The following is a 23,902-nucleotide window of genomic DNA, read 5'->3' on the forward strand; positions in this document are numbered from 1 at the left end:
GGATGAGGCTGAGCACGGCGTCAAAGCATGTAGCGTGACTCCACCACAGCCAGTCGCCTCCCTTCAGGCAACCATCATGCAGTGCCTCAGTAAACTCGATACATGAATAACTCATTAATGTTGGCGGCATATTAATATGAATCAAAAACGTGTTTGGTTTCACTGGAGTCAAGGCAACTTCAAAGGTGTTCAAGACAAACAGCTGTTGTTTTTTGTTTTTTTATTGAGAGAAGAGAGAAAATAAAGAGGATGGGGCAAAATAAATTATCTGGTTTAGAAAGGTGAGGTAAGCAGTAAAACATGTGGAGAGGAAAGGGGGATGAAAAAAAAATGAAATTGAAAAGAGAGGCAGACGTCGGCGAAGCATGCCAAACTTTAATTGTTGCTTTTGTCATGAATATTTGTTGCCAGACTCATCTGCCTGTGTGAAGTAGACTGAACTGAATATAGATGTCACAACTGGGTTATTTGAGCATTTGAAAAATGAAGCAGCGGTCCCCTGGCTGAAAAGAGGGACAGCAAGCGACCTGCTTGCTGGAAATAGCTTTGTGACTGTTTCCAGAACATTCACACTCCCCGGTGCCACCCTCACACGCTCCTCAGCAGCTAACCACACACTTACATCCAAACCTGCAAGGATCTGCATGTCTGCGTTTCTTTGATTGCCCTTGAATGCTTCCTCTTCTCGGTGGCATCCCTTTTTTTCCTTTTCTGTTTTTTTTTTTTTTTTTCCTAATTCCGCTGTGAGCTTTTGCTTTTACTATGCCTAATTTAGCATGGTGGGGCACCAGGCTGTATGTGGGCCACGTTACCTGGTGCTTTGGTGAAACTAGAGCAGAGCCTACAGGTTACCTCTCTGAGGAGACCAGATAACACACTTTGTCTTACAGTGTAAGGTGAAGTTACTCACGAGAAGGCCTACTTTAAACTTTAGTGTCTAAACACCAGCGCCGCATGGTCTGCTTTCAAAAATCATAAATGCTCTTATACATGTCTGACTGTGTGAGCTTGAGAGTATAAGATCTGAAGAACAACCTGTGTTGCACTGCGCCCCTATGAAAATCAGAATCTGAAAAAGGAGATTAAGTAAGAAATTGTGGGATTGTTCATTAAAAAAAAAACATTTCCGACTCTGCTTGTTATTTGTTGCAGGAACCGTTTTATAGTCTCAGTTGGTGGCGATCCCATCAAACTGAACCACCAGTCAAAAATCACAACCAAGATTTCCTTATGAATCTCTCATAACTTATAAATCTGTCCAAAGGAACTAAAAACTCAGACTAATGGAGAAAGTCCAAACACAAACTGGTCACAGATTAATATTCCTTAAATAATACTAACTAAAGAGCCGCTTCTAGTTTTTTATTTCAGTCACGTTACTTGGTCCACCACTGCAGCCATATGCCCAACTCTATGTTGAATTAAAATCTATTACTCAAACTCAGTCTGTTTTGTTATATTAAATGCCATCTCCAGACAAACTTGTCCAACTCAATAGAATTCAATGTGGGCCAAATTTAACTTGGATTAATCCTGTTAATTTCAGTCAGGTCAGATCACAGTATGTTCTGATAGTTTTGATCATTATTAAAACAGGAGGTGGGTTGGGTAGCCATAGATTGTCCTTCATACTGTTGAATGACTTTACACCTGTAGAAAACATGTAATCACTAGAAAAATACTCGAGTAAAAAGTATTTTGCTGAAAAACTACTCAATAATTGATGGTAAAGTCAGATTTTGTATTTATCTTATATAAATTATGTTATCTTATGGATATATTCTGGTATTTTTGAATAAAATATCAAAATGATGAAAAGTAATACCTCCTTTACACAATTAACCTTACTTTTTCACAAAATGAAGCTTTTGAAACCAGTATTAGTAGGTAAATACATATAAATGGTTAAAGAGTGCAAACTACTTCATGTTTATTTATATACCCTTCAAATGCCACAGTAGGCTCATTGGAAAGAAAATAACAATAAATGAGAATAAGGAAGCTTTTTTGCATCCAGTAAACTCTCTCCACTAGAGATGATGAAAGATGTTTGGTGAAAATGTGTTTCCTCTTTACTCAGTGAAGAGACCAGTGGCGGATAGAGTAGCTAAAAATTGTCTAAGTAGCACTACCTCAGAACATTACACAATTAAAACTAAGTCATAAAAGTAAATGTAACATTTGTAATTAGGTAAAGTAAGTGCAATTTTTGTATTAAACCTTTTGGTCACAGAAAAGTAAGACAAAACGTTTTCATCTCATACAAAATCCTGACCAAAAAATGCCCTTTTTTGCAGAACATTGAAAATATGTGATTGACTTAAGTTAATTATTCCTTGTTGAATTTATCATTATTAATTGGAATCCACTTTCAATTAAAGGAGCTGCAAGGAAATACTTAGTTGAAGAATGAATATGAACCCTACATTATATTCAAGGACCAATATTTTTTTTTATGTTTTTGCGGTTTACATACATTTATTTAGTGTTTTTTTTCTGGATTTTATAGGTGGTCTGTGTAGGGTCCATGGCTGAACTAGAGGAGCTGACTGGAATCAAAGTAACAGATCTGCATCGGGAGAGGTAAGTCATAACAACTTGTAGATTATACAACTTTCGTGCAATTTCTAAGCTACTTTTAACCCGTTAGATTGTTGAAACCCAGCTCAGTTCATGGCTCCTGATTTTTGATCCATTTCAGTCTGGCTTTCATAATGATTTTTTAATGGTTACAGATGTAGGGAAATGTTGTATGTTGGTGCTGCTTTTGACACAGTTTTATCATACAATTTGTTAAATAGGCGTAGGGCTCTGGCTGCCATTTCTGGCTTTATGTTGGACTGGTTCTCCTCATCCATCTGATAGGACATGTTGCATCAGGACAGACACGTTCTGCTGTGACTCTGCTCCTCTGACCTGTGGTGTGCCACAGGGGTCAATCCTGGGCCCATTATTATTCTCATTTTATATTCTTCCATTTGCTGGTATTATTCAGGCTTCTACTGATATTTCATATTACATCTATGCAGACGACATTCAACTTTCAGGTTCTCAACACAGACAAGACAAAGACCTTGATTGTTGCGCCTAGCCACCTGCAAAAATCAACCACCAAGTTGCTTCTTTTTGCCCAGCAACCAAATCCACTGTGAAAAATTCAGTGACATTTGAACATTTGACACTTGTAAAAGCTTTGACTCGCATATCTGATCCACCTCTCATTCCTGTTTTTTATTTAAGAAAATTTAATGCCATGGTGTCTCGAGTAGATCTAGAGAAAATTATTAATGCATTTGTCTTACCTACAAACCTAAATGGCCAGGCTCCTGACTTTTTGTGTCAGATTTTAAATAAACGCTTTGCTCCCAGCACCCTTTGATCCCAAGCTTAAAATCTCCTGGATGTTCTTCGCATTAAGCTGAAAACTAAGGGGGGGGACAGAGCCTTTCAGTCTGTGGCTCCTAAACTATATAAGTTTATCACTGCAGCTTCACTTTGCTGACTGTGCAGATTTTTAAAAAAACAATTGAAAACCGTTTTGTTTCACCAAGCTTTTATGTTCTAGTTTTATTGTGCGTTTTATGTAGATTTGTGCTTTTTACATCTACCTTTCTGCTTTTTATGTCTATCTTAACTTTTTTTCCTGGACAGTGCTTTGTGACTTTGTCTCTGAATATCCTTACTTAAACTAAATTACCAACAATCCTCCAGGACAGTGCATATAAAAAGTGTACACACAAGTTAAAATGCAAGGTTAAACACTGAGATACAGATAATTTCAGTGCAGTTTTCATATAAGCTTGTTGTGTTGAACCAAAACCAACATGTAACAAAATGTAGGAAGTAAAAGAGCTGCAGTAACCTGGTTGCATAACTGTGGACAACCTTAATGTATAAGGCCCTTTTGAGCCAGCTTTAGAGTTTAAGCCTGCAATTGATAACAAAGAATCTGATTGACCGTGAAGACAACTCTTCTGTCCTTGTGGGATCCTCTTGACATTTGCATCCTTAAACCAAAGCCCTAGCTTAAAGATGTTAAAAGGGCATGAGTCAGGAGTAGAGTAAAAAAAATTACTGTATATCTACACCATGGCACAGTGAAGACAGTTTTCAGCATTCTGAGAAAATGTAACTGTGGCATTTCCTGCACTGCAGATGTTCCCATTATTAATAAAAAGATGAGACAGAAACTGGTCATCTGGACTGCAGCACTGAAGGAGCTTCAGTAGCTTCTGGTTTATACTGATTGCCTTCAGCAAATGTCTTTCCACATGCTTGGTGTTAGAAAAATGATTAAAAGACTGAATCATTATCGATTTAAAGAGTTAGTCTGAAGTTGAATGATCTTATCGATCGAACAACAATTCATTTATAAGCGGCCATTTTCTTAAAAGCTCTAGTTTTCTCTAAAACTACAGAAAACTAAGATTTTGACTTTATGCAGGGATCAAATATTGCTCAATCAAGATATGGGATGGTGATAAACTCCTACCATAGAAGAAGAAGAAGAAAGCTAACGTTTACTCCAAAGGTGCTGCAACAAAGTATTTGTTTTTTGGGTTTTTTTTTTTGCTTTTAATTGAATTATGTAGGAATACATGTCACATTAAAACTAAACTACAATAGTTTAGCAATTACCCTGTTTTGTTTCATCATAATAACATGAATATAAACATGGGTGTGTTTAATTTTTAGATTAATTGTAGATGTAATTAGTTTTGCTGTAATGATAGTAAGCTCTCAGATTCACACATTACTCACAGACAGGGAATTACACCCGATGAAAGATTAGCTTGTGCTTTTAATTGCATCGGTTAATGGGACCACAGTTGAGCTAGATAATGGTTGCGCCGGTGCAAAAACTACTTAACCTTCCTGCACCTTTTTTTCCTACAAATTTTCAGACTTTTCAATACATCTGATCCACTTTTGAAGGGACAGTATAAAAATCCTTTCTTTCTCAGAGGGATCCCCCCCATCTTAAATTAATTTTCCAGATTTGTTTCTCTGAAACAAATGTACTTACATCCTAAAACATTCAGGTCAGAAAAATAAAAGTAGAAAAAAAACATTTTTAGGAGAACAATTATATCTGGAAGGGGGTATGAAAGAATTTTATTGGAACCTATTTATATCTAAACGTTTTTTTGTTTTGTTTTTCTGACGATTTGCAAAGAGATCTATACTTTTCTCTTCAGATGAATTGGTTTTATAAGACTAAATAAATTAAAAGATGTTGTGGATGAGCTGCTGTAGAGCTCCAAGCTAAATGTAACCGCTGTAAACAACATAACAATTAGCAGCCATTCAGTGTCATGAATCAGGAGCGTCACATAAAACATTTAATTCGTTTCTGGTCCAAGGATCACTCATGATTTATCCAAAGTTAAAATACAGCATTTTTTAACAGGTAGTGATGAGGAACCAAATCAATTTGTATATACTGTAAAATTAAGATATACATCTTGTGGAAAAAAAGTAAAAATCATGCATAAATACACCCTTTTATTTATTTGGTTTACTTTATAGTTTGACTACAGACTATCTCTAAAAAACCTGAAACATGTCTTGTTGAAAACCAAGACCTAGATGTACTGAAACCAAACGTATTGATAAAAAGCTGAAAATCAAAATATTGCAGACTCTGCAGCTCACTGTGCTCTAGATTTGTTGTTGTTGTTGTTCGTCGTCCGGTTGTTGCACATCGACGACTCCACTATGATGTCTTCATCGTGTCGTATCTTCTGCTGGATCCACATCACTGTGACCAGTTTGAATTTGAAGCGATACAACTATTAAACACTTTCAGCACACAGACGTAGTGCTTCTCAGCTTTGAAGTATTACCCGACTACTCAGGAATTCAAACTGAACTTTGCCGCCTTCTCTCTAAATCTTGCTCTCTTAGGTTCTCTAAAGAGCTGCAGACTCCTTAGTTTGCAGCATTTAGATAAAGAAAATCAGTTTTAATAAGCCTTGAAGGTTTTTATTTTGATTGTCGCTGTTTTTTTTAGATGCTCTTAAAAAAGCCGTCTCAGCATACCTGAGGTTCTTTGAGTGATTTGTTATGACACAACAAGAGTTAATTAAAACAGAGTTATTTCAAAACGTGAATTCAGGATCATTAACCGACTTCGTTTTAACAACCTCCTGTAGCCTAATTCACATTTTCGTTTAAAATGACCCTGTCTTCTGGTGTTTTGTCTATTTCTTCTTAGTAACACTGCAGGGAAAAAAATCTTTAAAGATTGCTTTAGCGGTTTTGGCGTTTTTAAGATTCAGTGAAAAAGTGTCAAAGAGTCAAAGTGTTGGAGCTTCCAGCTGCTGAACTCCTTCCTCCTTTCCAAACTTTCTCTGTCCAGCATTGACAGCCTGACAATCCCGTCACGGCGCGGTAAAGGCGTCCTGCGGAGGGTTACGGAGGTGTTTGACTGCTGGTTTGAGAGCGGCAGCATGCCGTACGCCCAGGTCCACTACCCGTTCGAGAACAGGAAGGAGTTTGAGGACACCTTCCCGGCAGACTTCATCGCCGAGGGCATTGACCAGACCAGAGGATGGTAAACAGGGGATGAGTGGGTCTGTACAGCTGGGTCAGGCTGAGAGTGAGTGACAGAGGAGAGACTAATGATAGGAGGGGAGCGTGAGTGACTGAATGATGGACAGAGAAGAAGATGAGAAGCAAAGATCTCCGTCATACTGACCTTGTTTTTCCTCTGTAGGTTCTACACCCTGCTGGTCCTCTCCACGGCACTGTTTGGGAAGCCGCCCTTTAAGAACGTCATTGTTAACGGGCTGGTGCTCGCTAGGTCAGTCTGCTGAATTATTACACTTCAAGCAGCAGGTCAATTTTCTGTCAAACTATGTGTAAAAAGGATAAATTTCAAAATATTTACAAATACTACTATTACTACTATTGTAGAAGGCACCATTTCTACAATGTTCAATGTTTCACAGTTTATTCTTTGCAGAAATCAAGGGGCCCCAGTTCTAAAAATTAAAACTAAATCTCAGACGGTAAAAATGAAAAGATATTTGGCTAAAATGACTCATGCAGCAGCCCCAGTGATGTGACAAAAGAAAAGTCTTTCCCAAAGTTGTAAGATTTATTATGGCTGTTAGATGTTGTATGTGTGAAAACACTGAAGGTATTTCATGAGGATGAAGAAGCTTTATTGATTGAACCTGTGACCTTCATGTTATATAGAAAAATGCTGTTATTACTGTACAACACCAGTAAGCGTTGTACAGTAGAACAACACTTATTCTCATTTATATATATTTTTTTTCAGTAGCTCATCCGTTTTCATTTAATATCTTTGCGCTGCAGCGTCTAGGCTTTAAAGCCTCTCTGCTGCTTCTTCTCGGTCGTGAGGTTTATATGTAGCTGTGTGCTCACAGGCCTGCTGACCTGGAAGGACTCGACTAATTTGAATCCCAACTTCATGGTTTCCAACATGCTCTGTCTTTTTAATGCGTGCATACATGCGTGTGCATGTGCATTAATGCCTGCCTGTTTTATTCCCCTCAGCGATGGGCAGAAGATGAGCAAGCGTAAGAAGAACTACCCAGATCCGGGACTGGTTGTGCAGAACTATGGAGCCGATGCCCTCAGGTCAGCTTTGTACTGGAACGCCAGAGCGTGCGTGCATGCATGTTCCTGATATGTTGAAGTTGCCAGATCTGAGGCCACTTTGTGTCAGTTACAATAATGGCTTCAAAATGTTAACATCCCTGAAAACATTCAGTGGAAAGCTGTCACTTGGATGTCAGCATGTCCACATGGAGTATCTGCACACTCATGCATGCTGTAGATGCAAATCCAAACACTAGTCCCCCTTTGTACATCCTCTCATTTGCCCTGAGCAGTTAGAGTGCTATGGCCATATGGTGTTATGAATAAACCACTCTGCAGTTGCACCATATGCTCACATATAGACTGAAAAGGAGCAAACTACTAAATTAAAGAGAAGAAGCCAACAGCCTGGTTCTATTTGAGGCTTCCCATCCTTTTTATTTTTGTTGAAAGTACTTATAATCCTAAAAACTGTGAGACCTGAAGATGGTACAGCATGATATATTCACCTTTCTTATTTTTAGGTCCTCAAACCTACGGTGTAGTTCATAGTTACGTTTGTTTAGGCTTTTAGTTAAGACGTTACTAAGAGTTGCTGCAATTAAAATCACTGCTTGTTGCATTGAGTTGCAGAGTTTTAGCTTACAGGTTAAGTATTTCTACCAGACGTTAATCAAACAGTAACCTTAAACATGAACTTCTGTGGTTATAGTTTAGGATTTTGTTAATGATCCATTGATAGGACCTTCTATTTGGACGGCTGAAACTTCCCATTTGAAGAAGAAATAATAATATAAGAATTACTAAATATCCGCATGCGCCATTAAAATATATTGAAATGAAACATTTATTTTGTTATCTTATTTTTTGTATTTTTCTTTTTCTAATTTTCTCTTGATTTAGCATTTATTTTACTGACATTTTAAATGTGTTGCTTTTTTAATCTTCATTGCATGTGTTTTTATGTAAACCTACCATTATCTTTTCCCTATTTCCCCAACTGTATTTATTTCATCGTCTCCTATTTTACATAGTTTATGCTTTCCCAGTCCAGTTATTTGTATAAATATTTAAAATATCGCCCCATATCCTCTACATCTTCTTTGGCCTGGAGCTATTCTATAGGCATGCTAGTAAACCAAGACTTGAGTTTGCTGTATGTTTGCATTGGAAAACAACAAATCTGTGAAATGCGTAAAAAAATAAGAGATTTTTTTTTTCTTATTGACATTTTACAAATATGTCTGTACTGTATACATGTTGGATGAAACTGCTGTATTACCAAGAATGATTTTTGTTTGATAAATTAGCTCCATGTGTGAAACCTTTCTCTTTTTATAATGGTTTCTGTGTTGCAGAGACTTTATTCTTCTGCACAGAACATACAAAGCTGCTGTGGGGAAGTGAAATACTAGTATCTGTCTTTGTTAGACCCTGGTGCAACACCTGAATCAAATCACCGGGTCATTAGCACGTTCCTGCAGAGCTTGACTGGAGCAGGGCTCCAGCCCTTGGGGAGTGGATTTCACCAACACTGCTGTAAAAGAAAAAATATTTGACTCTATTGGTTCACTCACAGATTCAGCTCACTTGGTCATATTTTAGGAAAATAAACAGTATGGGCATTTGTTTTTTCGACTTACACCATCTGTCCGAGCCTGCAGAATCACTGACTCCTCCTTTGCCCGTGCAGGCTGTACCTCATCAACTCACCTGTGGTGAGAGCGGAGAACCTGCGCTTCAAGGAGGAAGGTGTGCGCGACGTGTTGAAGGATGTCTTCTTGCCGTGGTACAACGCCTATCGCTTCCTGGTGCAGAACGTACAAAGATTACAAAAGGTACATTCCTCCCATTTTTATCCTAATTGCCTCACGGTGTTACAGCATAAATTAATAAAACATTGAAATCATACTGGGAAGGATTGAGTGGTGGAGCTGCTACGGTGAATATTACCTGGAAGCAGATGGTTACAAACAGCTGGTGCTGCTCAGTTACCATTTGGATCCTATCAACAAGTCGTCAACAGTAATAGCTGAACAAATTGGCTCCTAAGAGTCAAAATATGGCTTCAAAGGCAGTGTAATCAAATAAACTTGTTGCATAAACGTGCTATACTTGCACCATCTAGTCTCAATAGTGCATTAAGTAAGTTATAAAGCATTATTCATGTTACTTGTTTGTCACTGAAAGTTTGTAGAAATGTGTAATAGTAAAGGAGTGGTTTCTCATTTAGTTATGGATAATTTTTTGGTACATAACTAATGGAGTACTGTAAGGCTCTCCTTATAGGTGGCTAATAAATAGGTTATAGATATGTTATTAATTAATCCCTAAAAACTCAATAACAGATTCATAAGTGTTTACTATGCATTAATTAAGGGCGAGCCAGAGACAAAACTGTCTGGTTTGTGTTTACAAGGTCATAATTTAGTCTGAAATGTTTAATATAAGCAACTCCAGATGAAATTTATAGTTGAACAGAATATGTTCACTATTTGCCAAGAAACCGGTCAGTTCTGTTTGTTGCTCACCCTTTTTTAATGCATAATAAACACTTAATTAATTATAAAGTGTTGTCGTCCATTGAAATGCTCAATATATCACCCAGCCCTAATATAAACGTTAAGTGAAGTTTTGTATTTCTACTTGAAAATGAGACGATTACAACAGGCAGCTCTGGAAATTGCAGTCTTACAAATGTTTTGACATGAAAAATGTAGCAACCACTTTCTTAAAGTCATTGACAAAACGAAAAATGTAAGTAGTTGTAAAAATGATCTGGAGCTGTGATGAACATCAGTTTTCAGTTAGGTTGAGCTATCCTGATTATATCAAACTTTATATCAAAGATGCCAAAAAACAATCCCAGTTAAAACATCATTCTTGACGACAAATATGAGATTTCCTTCCCTTTTTATACATAATGTTCAGGTCCAAACTGAGACATATTAGAGACTTTTTTTGTTTGTATTAATGGATTAGGAGGAGGGGATTCAGTTCCTATACAATGAAAACATGGCGAAGCAGAGTGACAACATCATGGACAAGTGGATCCAGTCCTTCACGCAGTCTCTCATCCAGTTCTTCAAGGCTGAGATGGATGGTAAGATTGACTTTGCCGTGTTTATATCTTTTTATGCTTTGATTGAAAACAATAATTTTTTGTAGGGGTTTATCTTAGCTGATAATCTGTTGCCAATTCATGGCGGTTTGCTGAAATGGTTGCCTCTGGTTGCAGCTTACCGCTTGTACACAGTGGTCCCTCGCCTGGTCAAGTTTGTGGATATGCTCACCAACTGGTACGTCCGGACCAACAGGCGCCGCTTAAAGGTGAGAATCCAGCTCTAAAACCTCGAAAGATAAATGTATGACAGGAAATATTTTGAGGTCATCAATATTAATATACTTAAGAGATTCAGTAAGTGATAGATTTCGGTCATAAACCTAAACCTTTGATTCAAAACCTCTTGGTTCTGATTATGGGGCTAATGGTTGTGATGTTTGTGAAATAATCCCCATAGTTCTGCTTCTTTAAGGAGAAAAAAAACAACATATTGATGTGTTTGTGAACTTTGTAGGGCGAGAGTGGCACTGAGGACTGCCTGTGGGCGCTGGAAACACTCTTCAGCGTTCTCTTCTCCATGTGCAGGTTGATGGTGAGTCATTTGGTTTCTATATAAAAGCAACTCAGACCAAGAAAGAAAGGTGATTGCAGGGGGAAATTTTAATGTTTGAAGGCCTTTCTTTTATGTTTGCTGGAAAATAAGAAGAAAATCGAGCATGGAGAAAGTGATTTTTTTTTTGTATGGTTATGTAAAACGGATGAATGGTAGGAGTTGTTTTTTTAACACACAGCGTTTGCATGTGAGCCGTGAGGCGAGCTAAAAGCGAGCCAGCCTACCCCAAATCAATACAGATCAGCTCTGAGCTTACAAATTAATTAGCCGTGGCTTAAATGAAAGAGAGTCACATTAGAGGATCGCTCATAATAGCTCACTTCTGTTTGTGCGCTCCGAATGATTGAAGGAGGAGGGGGAAAAAAAACGTACTGCAGAAAGAAGTTGTTTCAGACTTTCGGACCTTTTTATCTCAGAGTGCAAATTAACCACAGTGCAGACCATTTAATCATTTCTCTATCTATTCCTCCTCCTGCTCATGTCTGCTTGCTTTCATCGCTCCCGGTCCTCAGGCTCCCTTCACCCCCTTCATCACAGAAATGATGTACCAAAATCTGCGTCACCTCGTTGACCCTGCCTCTGTTGAAGAAAAGGACTCCAACAGCATCCACTATCTCATGCTGCCACAAGTCAGGTCAGAAATAATTCACTTAGTAAAGCACGAGGCCAGAGACTACCCTAAAGTTTTTCTAGGAGCTGGCGGTGTAACAAGATACTGCTGTAAGAAAAGGTTCCTGAGCTGAAGTTTCATTTAAACCCAGGATTGTGTAACGTCTCACGACATCAATGTATCATTTCACCCCTGCTTTGATCTAGTGCTGAACAATCAGAATATTAGTTCAATAATGGGTAGCTCACCCACACATCCACTTATTTTGTCAATGAACTGTTAACATGATTGTCTTATAGTGCCGTCTACATATACTGGTCATTATTTTGACATTATTTGTTAAAATCCTGCTTTTGTCTCTAAAACGGTTAGCCTTTCTAGGGTTCAGTGGGTGTCTTGCATTGAATTTTTAATCAGTTTTGCTCAAAAGCTTTAGTGACCTCATTTGGAGAAACTGACGTCAGGTCGCTGACGGTGAAGGGGGTATAAAAGCAGCTCTGTCAAAAAAAGGAAAAATAGGCAAGCGCTTTTGCCAACATGGTGACTTTTCAGACCCCTGTAGTGACTAGTTTTTTTTCCCCTTCAAAAAAGTGACTAGCAACAAATCTAGCAGCTATTTCTGTGTTTTTGCCGACTTAACGTGAAAGCACCAATTGCTCTGAAGTTACTGTTTTAAATAATGTTGCCGTGAGCCCCTCCCTATTTCCCTCAGCGCTGTCTCACAGGCAGACAGCTGCTGCCTCGTCCTGAAACCCGCCTGCAGTCAGAGCAAAGAGAGCAGAGGAGATCATCTCTATTCTGCTTTCACATTTCAAATTAATCATGCATGTCTGTGATCCCGCCCTGAATAACAAAGCGGGAAATGAATGTGATAATATATTGTTGGACCGATCCTGTCCTCCATCAGCAGTACTGGCTGTGGGCATTGCTGAGTCATCGCCTTGAGCCAGCAGCTCAAACCAATGAGGCTCTGGCCCATAAAAGCCTCCATAAAGCCTCCCTCGACGTCCGGTGATGAGAGGGATGAATAATCCTCCACCTGTGGCCTAAACTACCAGCATCGCTCTGCTCACTCTCCATTATTTAATATGACAAATCAAGCTAGCTGCTGCTTTCCCCCCCATCCTGAACACAGGATGAACTTTTGATGTTTAGTCTGACGTTTTATATTAGGGGTGGGCATTTTGTCGTATTGTTTTATGGTTCATGAAAAATGTCTCATCTAGATAAGAATTTGGATTTATTTTGACAATGATAAGTTCCAATTAATAATGTCTGAAAACACCAAGACTGCTAATATTGTCTGGATTGTTATTTTTGTCATTTTCTCCGCTGTTGGTTCCTTGAGAGCATCAATAAATATCAACAAATTAAAAAATATAATTAAATTCAGTTACCGTGTGCAGTTTTAGTGATATAAATCATGTAGCAACTTCCCCCGGTGAAGCCTGTTTTGAATGTTGTTTTAATATTTATTTATTAAACATAATAAATATCTTTTTTAAACAGTATTTATTTATGAGAGTATAATTGCTTACCCTGGCCAGCCAGACTGACTTATGGCATAAACATGGCATAACAGTCTGGAAAGCTGCCGGTAGTGACAGATTTCAAAGGCAGGACTAACAGGATCAGCGGAAACAGGGTAGAACCAATCAGAGAACTACAGGTCTGAGTCTTTTAGCCCTTAGTGCAGCCAGTTGTTGAGTTTTTAAAGCTATATCCAGCTCATTCAGGACATAATAAAGGGCATCATTAAAACATCACTCCACATCAGCCGCCATCTTTACTGCATACAGAAAAACACTGCTGCATTATGGGTAAAGCGTGACCCATTGTAAACTCCCACCTCTCGCGCTCTGATTGGTCCGGTAAGGTTTAGACTTTTAGCTTTAAGTCAAAACCTGTCCAGCCCGATAAACTTTATTGAAAACACACAGCGTAAGTCTGTCTGTCTGGCCAGGCTAATAATTGCTGTTATATGCAGTCGAAACCTAGAAAAGACTGCAAGAACCCTTAATTAGCCTCTTATCATAATTTATTTTATCCTAGTACCACAGTATATCGTGATAAAACTTTAAGTCCATATAGTCCACCCCTATTTTGTATTATAAATATAACATCACAGAAGTACATTTCCTTTAGCTTTAGGCCACAAAACTGGACAAGTTTATCTTGCCACCACTTGCAGTGAGCAGGATGGTGAAGGAGGATATAAGATATCTGGTTGTTGAAGAACTGAAGCAAAGGAGGATCACCAAGTCTCCAAAAACAACCAGTAGACTTTGTCTTAATGCCAGCTGTAGTTTGCTAGCAATGCCATATGCAACTTTTAATTTGCATCTGGCTTCAGTTTTCAGTGATGCATTTCTTTTAGTATCCGCCAACAATGTTCACTCTGTGTGGTCTACGTTGGCTGAGCATCAATAACAGAAACATAATCCTGCTGTAAACATTTATCAGCAGTCAAGTCCATCACAGCAACACTGGGAGGTTCCTCATATAATGCAGGTCTGTTGCAGACACACCCGTATTTCTCTTAACGTCAAGGACTTACTTGCAGTCGAAACAGTGTTTCTACGTAGTGAATGTAACTGAGGTCAGAGGGTTTAAATTGGCCATTTACCGCTTAGCCCCGTGCGGGGAACACACCACACTTGTCCTGTTTGTGACCCTGTTCTCAGAGGACATTCACAGCTTATTTACAGCCTAATCAGGTTCAGCCGGAGTCGCCGGCCTTACTTTTCTGCAACTGAATAGCTGTTAAATTTACCGAAGTAGGTGGTTTTGAACCTCAAGATGCTTAGATGCTGTTACAAACTTTATTTTCAAGGTTTAATGTTTCAGTTTTAGTCTCCCAGAGGATAAATTTGTGTTGGACAAAGGGTGCTTCACTGTACATGAATATAACCAAAAAAAAAAAGACTTGCAACATAAAATAAATGTTAGATTTCTTAGTAGAACTATTAACCCACGCATCATCAACTATCTAAGTTTCTGTTCAAATACGATAGGTTTAGGTGAAGGAATCCTGACCATTCCATCTAGTTTTTGCACATTAAACCACTGAAAATAAACCAACTTTCATGAATATTTTTTGTTTTAGTAAATTGAATTTTAAAGCACCGTTTGTACCGTTTTGATTCGAGTGGTACTTCGTTGTTGCCATCAGTCGGGTCGCCTTTGTGCAAAGTAAAGACCGAGAAACATTGTCCTGATTGTCTGCCCTGTAGAGTGGATCCTACACATGAAATATGATTTTGTTCCCTCCACTTCATTTGCTTTAGTGAAGTGCGTGTCTTGGCGGCAGATCCTTTTTCGAAATGCCTGGGAGGAATTTCTAATCGGCCAAACTTAATTACATCATCTTGAACTATAAAGAATAAGTTCTGACATGATTAGAAATCTATTTGATTTTGCATAAGGAAAGTAGTTTGTGTAATGCTTCATATAATCTCTTCTGTCACTTGGGCAGCCTCTAATGCTGCAGCTCTATTAAAGCCTCTTGTCCTTGGTGCTAGAGGGGACCGTTTTATTTGCCTCTAAAAGCCCAGCCACCAATCAGAAGCAGTTGCTCCTCGCCCATCTCATTAAATGCCGGTATCTGATCTCCATTGTTGTCTTCACATATAGAATATTATATGAGTAAATGTCGCATGAATTTTGATAGTATTTGTGCTTATTAGTTGCTTTAATTTTGAGCTAAGAGAAGCCACCACAAGATTACCTCGTTAGTAGGTGTTTCTGTTATAAGTTGCTGGTCTGTATTTGTTGGAAAAACAAACGCTGTCATTTTTTTATTTATCTGTTTTGTCCTGAAGATAAAACATCTACATTTATTATTCAATCTTAATTAAAAGGTGAGAATTGCTGTCTGTCAATTTCTTGCGGTCACTTCATCCCTCTTAGCTGTAAAGCTGTAAATATGCAAAAATAGAAATTCAGTTCTAATAAAGGTTGTTAATGCTGTACTCTATATGTGCTTATAGTATAGATAAAAACCTTTACTCTCCATCTATGATCTGGTCATATGTTTTGAAAAATCTCGAGGAGTTCACTGCAGTCACTCCTCATCGTTGCTAAGATGTGGTCTATACTGTATTGCAATTTATCATTTTGATGATATTCAGATTCTCTTTATTATGCCTCCTTTCTTTTAGGGATAATTTGATTGACAAGCGCATCGAAAGCGCCGTCTCTCAAATGCAGTCTGTGATCGAGCTGGGAAGAGTGATTAGAGACAGGAAGACCCTTCCTGTCAAGGTATATCGCCATTCACTTGTTTTACAGCCTCACTATGGGAGACGCATTCAAACTCATGTAAGCAAGGTTAAAAGCAAAACACCAGCCGGGGTTCATTATTCACTTATTGATCTGTGCGGGGATTTTTTTTAAATCAAATCTTTTACATTTTTCATCTGACGAATCCATTATTGTTGTGGTATGATGTCCTGCAGAGTTAAGTTAGTTGGAGAACAATGTTGATCCTGAACCTGCTTAGAAATATAAAGAGTTAAAATATGTTTCTAGTGGAAGCAGGTGTAGATAATAATACCTGATTAAACTGAAGTTCAGTTGGACTCCATGTTTGCCACGTTACAACTAAAATATTCAAATTATTTTACTGGCACTTTATGCGATAAATCTACACAAGGTAGCCCATAATTGCAAAGTCTAAGATAAATATTTAAATGTTTTCCAAATAAAAAGAAAAGTCTAGTTTCTATTTATATTCTGTCCCCTTAACTCTGATACTCTTAAATACAATCAGCTGCAGCTCTTTGCCTTCAGAAGTCACCCAAGTGGTAATTGGAGTCCAGCTGTGCGTAAAATATTCTTCGTTTAAATCCAGACCTCAGAGGGATTTTAAAAAGAAATAAATGGCATAATGAAGACAATCAAAAACACCAGACAGGTCAGAGACAGGACAGTTGTAAGATCCACAGCTCAGGTTTATAAGTAGGAGGGAGAAGAAGAAAGCTGCTGCTGAAAGTAATCCATTAAATGTCCTGTCTGAAGTTTGCCACAAGCCAAGCAGGGAATACACGAAGATCCCCCGGTCTTATGATATCAAAAGGAGTGGACTAAAAGTTGCACGTCACCGTGAACACACCACCCACTGTGTGAAGCATTGTGGTGGCAGCATCATACTGTGGGGGAGGCAATTCCTCAGGAGACACGGGGAAGCGGGTGAGAGTTGATGATTTGAAGACGGGTGGAGTTAAATACGAGATAAATAAAAATGCTGTGGGAGTTCACTTCAGTTGGAGGGAAAGTCTATAGACTTAAAGTTTGATGTTCAAAGAAGCGCTTCGTCCAACTTGGCTTAGGATCCTTTGAAAAGAAAAATGATTGTTATTCCTAAAGAACGTTTAGGTGTGGTAGAAATAAATTAATATTACAGGCAGATTTTAATTCATAAATAAAAATTACATGTATGGTTATTTTTTCTTCCACTAAACAATTAGGCACCACCTGTGTTGGTCTGTTGCATTAAATCCCAGTAATTTATACCTAAAATCTCACTATCTTGGCTTTTACAATAAGTCCACATGTATTTATTTGAGCAGTTTTGTCAAGCTGCATTTTTGAAGAGGGAAATAAACCATCATGCTCACCATTTTAAATGCAGACACTAATTTAAACCTGATGCCTTGCTCTGTATCAGCTTTGTCTTTCTGTGTTTCAGTACCCGTTGAAGGAGGTGGTAGTTATCCACCAGGACCCAGAGGCTCTAAAAGACATCCAGTCTTTGCAGAAATACATCCTTGAAGTGAGTGAACGCCATATACTTTACATACCTTGTTGATTTACACCTCTTTGACAAACACAGTTTGAGGAAAACATCCCAAGAAACCATGTTCACGTTCCAGAAGTGGTTCAGGATGACGGCTGAGAGGCTGCGAGGAAACATCAGAGGGAGGATAACCCTACATGCTGCTTTTAATTGAATCTTGTACTGTCTGCTGTGTTCAGATGGGAGAGTGTAGCAGATTAAATAGTTATTTACGTCCTGACACAGTCCCTATTGAAACATTAGAGGTAATGTAACTGTTAATGTGTTTACTGTATTCAGCAGCAACACTAAGTAGCTCATCTTTAGTGGCTGTCACACATGCTGGTTGCAGAATCGCTGTGTGTAGACTCTACAGTAAGCTGAATTAAATTAAAAGGCTGTTGTGTTTGTTTATTCAGGCGTCGATCAACACACTCTGAAAATTGATACCGAGCTGTTGGATCAGAGGTTTTCAGACCCTTCCAGCTGTCCGACCTGCAAAACAGTGGCAGGCACTTTTGATGACAAATATTTCTGGTTAAACTATAAAAATATTAACAAGCCACTTAAAAAAAGACATGAGGGCAGCCTCAGCCGCCGTCATGTTGATTGTGTTTAATAATCCTGTCTTCTCTAACTTGTTTGCACCTGTCATCTACATGCGAACCAAACTGTAAGAAAATAGTCCAGGTTTTTATTTTTTTTTTGTTTCAGGTCATTGGTGATAACAGAACATTTTAAAGACGCAATTGCGTTTTGCTGTTGGATCGTGAACGAAATAACCATTTTTACTGTATTTTGTTTTTGTCCATAACAGTGTGACACAAAGAGCAATAAACACGTTTTCCAGTAGCATAAAATTAATAAGCATTGTTGCAACAAAGGACAAATCAACCCAAAACAGATCTTTATGGTTATTGGGCTAATTTTAGATCCTTATCTGTACTCTTGAGTTACAAAAAAGGTTGCCATCATTTCCAAATCCAGCATGTTTCACAACAGAGGTGGAAACCCTAAAAAGAGGCAACACAGCAACAGTTTCAGTACATATTTCAGCCCTGAGGTTTATCTGCTGAAAGCTTTGCTTTCTCTCGCTCTTTCGCAGCCTGCATGAACTGTAGACCTGTCTCAACAAATGTTGACGCATTGTAGAAAATAGTTTCACTTTTAAATAGCTTCTTAATTCTCTGTACTTCATGTGAGTTAATTTATTTTACATTTCATTGATAATGAAAATAGGTAAATTTTATTCTTATTCGCTCAGTTAGTGTGTCCACACTGAAGAGTGGTGTTGTCTGTGTGAGCTGCAGGTGTGGTGGATTCACAATGGTTTTTAGTTTCACCTATTGGGGAAATAAAGCTGTAAGTTTCCTGTTTACTGTCACCATCTGATGTTTCTACTTTGTATATTTAACATGTTTCTGATGTTAGACTCAGAAAAATCAACATTGCAGCAAAAGACAAGATGTAGTGCTGTAGAAGTTTGCACTTTTAAATTCTTAATGGCAATTACTGCATTTTCCTTTTTTCCTTCCCTCCAAAAACAAATTTGATGCAGCGTTTCCAGCGTAACGAAGGAAGAGGTCAGGTACAAAATGGCACTTGCTGTTCTTGCATCTGAGTTTTAGCTTGGCTCAGCTTTCCTTCCCTGACATGCCTGTTGGTGTCTCTGCTGATGGCTCGGTCTCTAGTGAGCTGGAGATGCTCTTTCGAATATCGGATGAGTCACCATTTGTGCTGACAGAAGCCTCGGCTCATTGTGATGCACCAGTATACTGTAAACTGCCACCTTCCGAGTCATCACACACACAAATTCATATTTATCCCTTGAAAAAAAAGTGTTATTTTTGTGAAATATGTGCATTGAGTGAATCCTGCTCAGGTTGTTTAACCCACACTGCCTTTAACTTTTTCCAGTCGGCCCACTGCAGCGCTCTGTCTGTGCTAGCTGTCAGAAAATTAACAATGCCAGAGCTCAGGCTCAACCTGAACTGTGTGATTGACTGAAAGGAGGAGGGGATGGAAGGCCTGTCAGTGTGGTTATATTTAGTACCTCTGTTGCTCCACTGGATACCATTGGATCACAGATTTCTCTTCCTCCCTATGGTTAAAAAACTGAGGTATTGACTCAAGGAGGATTGGTTTATTGGAGTTTTATGGCTGATTTACTGTTTTAGGAAATTGTCTTTCTTGATCAATTTTGGTTCAAGGTTTAAAATTGTGCCCATGGTAAGTTAGGTTGTTTAAATTTTCATTTTGTGTCTTATTGTCTTGTGTCTTCTGTTAAATTCAGAAGCTTTTCCTTTATGTAAAAACAGTTTTCCCACACGGTCCCTGTTTGTCCGTAGGTGAGGTTTTAATTATCTCTGTGGGCATCTAAGACACAGTGACTGTACATTTTGTGAAAACATAGACCTTGATTGTTTTTCTTTAATTCCCGTAGGAGCTTAATGTGCGACAGTTGACACTTTCAACGGACAAGGACAAGTACGGGATCCGCCTGCGAGCTGAGCCTGACCACATGGTGCTGGGCAAGAGATTAAAGGGGGCCTTCAAAGCTGTGACTGCTTCTATCAAGGAGCTCACCAGCGAACAGCTAGAGGCCTTCCAGAAATCTGGTACAACTGTGCAGAAACGCCATAAAATCTTAACATTATAAATATTTTAACAGATTAGATGCCCTTTAGCTTTTTAATCCTGTTATACATCTCTTACCCAAGAACTACGGTGAATATTTGGTTGTTAAGCTCTAGTTTCCTCGTTTTTTCAGATCTGAGTTATGCATAGAAAATGTCTCTTAACATCAAAGTAAAACATTTGCATGTTTTTGCATCTGAGAAGCATGTTTGTGAACTTATTGTAAATCCATAAGTTATCCTTCTGTAATTCTTATGTAATTTTAATACGTTCATTTGATTATGTTTATTTGAACGTTTTCATGAATTTAGTTGGCTGAGCATATGTTTTTAAGTCGATTATAAAGCCTAAATTGTTTTTAAACCTCAGTGCACAGATAAACAGATGTGTCAAATGCAAGATAAAGCACACAAAAATAGAAGTAAATACAGCCTTAAAATATTTCAAGAAAGCTTGAGGAGACATTTGAGAGTGTTCCCCACTGCAAAAGTATTTATTCTATGAATGTTGTTCTTAACTTCTCTAGGGATGCACCTTTATGAAAATTTAGGCTGATAATATCAGAAATTCATATTTCTGTTATGGCCAATAGCCGATGTTTACCAATATTATATGTTTCCCTACCCTTTCAACTACGTGTAAAAAATGACCACACTGCTAGCCTTGCTTCCTAGCTTCAGTTAAACAGCCCATGTTTAAGATGCATCACTATCTCTGTCACGTGCCCAAAATAATACTGCCTAGCCAAAAGAAAACCCTACCACAGCCCCAAAACACAAACAGCAAAAAGATGGAACTAATCATCAGTCATTAATATCACCCAATCCTTCTCAGGGGACCGAAAAAATGACTAACATCGGCCGACACGATATAATTGTGTATTATATGGTGTATATTATTATATAATTCCTGCTTCTGTCTTGGCCATAGATACAAAATACTCATTAATTTCTTAAACTCTAACTTTTTAATTGTCATTTTTAGCAACTAGTCGTTATTTAAGTTTTTTCCCCATTCCATATTTGGTATTAACATTTTGTTTTGCTTATAGAAAAAAAGGAAAAAGTATTGATTATAATTTATTGTTTTCTGCAGAGATGTTTGTAAATTATGGGTCTATCTGTGTTTGTCGGACAAAAGATATTATGAATTACTATTTTTTCTAATTTCCATTCTTAACCTCGCACTACCATATGTAGTTGTATGACCATTTTGTGGTTTTGAGTGATAAAATTCCTGATTTTACGTTCGACTAGCTCCAAAGATTATTCTTCCTGTTGATATTTTAGAACTAAAAACAGATGAGAAGATGACATTCTGTCAAAATTACTCTTTAATCAGCTACTTATCAAATAATGAGCATTCTAGGACCAACATAGCAGTTGGTATAAACAATAAATCCTTGCAATAAAAGTCAGTAACACACACACACACACAGATACACAGACACACATGCAGAGTCGTTTTATCCCCAGAATGCAATCAGAACTTGAGTTAGGATCAAAGCAGGTCAAGGTATCTTGTCTCTCCAATTATAGAAAGACGAGGAGAGCCCCCAGAATCTCTGGGGAACGAAACGGCAGAGGTCAGCGGGGCTGTGGGAACTTCAGATTTCCAATCACTCGCATGTTTGAAGTCAGGCCAATTGGATGGAAAAAAAGGACATGTATTTCTGAAGGGAAGAGATAGATCTTGTACAGCATTGAAGAAAATCTTGGCTAGAGAAAACCTAAAGATGAAAATATAGATCACCAAGCACAAGAAACATGTAAAGCTTTAACATTCATGTAGGAAAATGGTCTTAACCTAAGTAATGCATCATAAAGAAGATCATCAGTAAATGTTTTACTGTGCTTTTAATATACCTAAAGGAAATACAACTGTTTTAGCAACTTGCTTTCAACTTTTTAAATAATACTTTCACGTTGTACTGCTCTAAAAACTTGTTCCAGTCCAGATTAGGAGGGCAACAGTTTTGTAAAAAAAAAAAAAAAATAAGTCGCCTATTATTCCCTTACCTGTACCTTTGATCCTACTCTGACTGATAAGATAGAAGAAAAGAGGTCAAGGCAGAAGATTGAAAAAGGCAAAGAAGCAGCAAAGTGTGGAAATCTCAGATTAGAGAGAAACAGGGAGACAGTTTCATTGAGCCCAGGGGGGTTAAAAGAGTGAAAAGGGACAGAGAAACAGTCATGGTGTTAATGGAGAACACAGGCGTAGCTAATAGCTACCACGAGCAAAATGGAGATGTGTTACAGGTAGACTTATTTCTGTATTGTTTTAAAGCTCAGACTCGTAGTAAATGTGAAAACTTAGACCAACACTAGCTATGTTTACATGCACACCATTTCACAATCGGCTCAAAAAGTTTTCAGATTAAATATTCGTATTGTACCGTTTTGATGGGCACATTATCAATAAATCTGATCATAATGTGCGTGTATATGCACCTAGCTTTATTCAAAACAGAATCACTCTGACGTGTGTAGTTATCGAATTTCCCTTAAAAACACAAAAGTAGTTCCATCAAAAAATAGTAAACAAAGCAGTATTATACGAGTTTGTTTGTCTTTCGAGCCCCCAGGCTAGACTTGCACAATGTTCTAAAACAGTTGAAACGTTACTGAGTAAATGACAATATTGAGCTCTTTTAATGTTTTTAATACTCCATGTTGTCTGATGGGTTCTGTTCAAGGGATTTTTACACTGTTGAAAGAGTTTTGATAATTTCCCCCCTTTGTTGAATACAATTAGTAATTAAAAAGTGCATGCTATATTTACTTGGATTGTCTTTGTCTGATATTATAATTAGTGTGAAAACTTTGAACATGTGGCCAAAAATCAAAAAGCCCAATAAATCTCTAAAGGGGGAAATGTGTTTTAAAGCACTTTACATGTGCAGTGTATCTAAATCAACTAAAGCCTTGTATTAAATATACTTGATTTAGGATGATGGTGTTATATATCATTGACTTTTTTTTACTCTTGATTTTGTGCTGTTACATTGTAAGGATCCATCATGGTGGACGGCCATGAGCTCCATGAGGAGGACCTGCGGCTGATGTACACTTTCGATCAGACGTCTGGCTCTGCGGCACAGTATGAAGCTCACTCTGATGCTCAGGTAGGTTTCTGATTAAAACACAGTATTATATATATATTTTTTTATCATAATAGGTCAATAAAAAAACTCCAAAATACAAGGATTTTTTTAAAACCACAAAATAAACAGAAATGTGTTTTTTTTTATCCACTCTTTGTAAGCATTGTGATTTAAATACTGTTGTACTCGTGCTATCCGGTTGTATTGTGACTTGTGTTGTAACTCATCTAAAAGATCAAAAATGACGATGCTTCCCTGTTGTTGCACCTGTCTGCCTTTACTGTAAATGCATTTAAGGCTCTTTGCTGAGAACGATGTATGAAATCATCGTTCTCATGGCTAAGTGGAGACCAGCAGTGGGCCGTTCTCCACGGGGTCTTTCTAATCAGTGCTCCTCCAGCCGTATACACGCCACAAGGCTGCACCTTAACACCAGTGTACTGAACTGGCTTTTTATTTCTCCCCTTTATTCACTCATTCACACAGACTAGTCTGCTCCCATCTGTCTGTGTCTCTTTTTTTTCTAC

General features: G+C 38.0%; 1 protein-coding gene across 1 annotated transcript in view; it reads left to right on the plus strand.

Annotated features, from left to right (window-relative positions):
* The window catches only part of iars1 (isoleucyl-tRNA synthetase 1), a 68,455-nt gene that overhangs the window by 34,495 nt on the left and 10,058 nt on the right, over positions 1 to 23,902 (plus strand). Inside the window, exons 15-27 of the mRNA XM_012869293.3 lie at positions 2,510 to 2,583; positions 6,362 to 6,556; positions 6,719 to 6,805; positions 7,528 to 7,611; positions 9,266 to 9,410; positions 10,555 to 10,675; positions 10,811 to 10,902; positions 11,151 to 11,228; positions 11,762 to 11,883; positions 16,020 to 16,122; positions 17,549 to 17,632; positions 20,079 to 20,253; positions 23,284 to 23,396. Coding sequence (XP_012724747.2) covers positions 2,510 to 2,583; positions 6,362 to 6,556; positions 6,719 to 6,805; positions 7,528 to 7,611; positions 9,266 to 9,410; positions 10,555 to 10,675; positions 10,811 to 10,902; positions 11,151 to 11,228; positions 11,762 to 11,883; positions 16,020 to 16,122; positions 17,549 to 17,632; positions 20,079 to 20,253; positions 23,284 to 23,396 — 1,473 coding nt within the window. The remainder of the gene's footprint in view (positions 1 to 2,509; positions 2,584 to 6,361; positions 6,557 to 6,718; positions 6,806 to 7,527; positions 7,612 to 9,265; positions 9,411 to 10,554; positions 10,676 to 10,810; positions 10,903 to 11,150; positions 11,229 to 11,761; positions 11,884 to 16,019; positions 16,123 to 17,548; positions 17,633 to 20,078; positions 20,254 to 23,283; positions 23,397 to 23,902) is intronic.

The sequence above is a fragment of the Fundulus heteroclitus genome, chromosome 20, assembly GCF_011125445.2.
Source record: "Fundulus heteroclitus isolate FHET01 chromosome 20, MU-UCD_Fhet_4.1, whole genome shotgun sequence".
In the NCBI taxonomy this organism is placed as follows: domain Eukaryota; kingdom Metazoa; phylum Chordata; class Actinopteri; order Cyprinodontiformes; family Fundulidae; genus Fundulus; species Fundulus heteroclitus.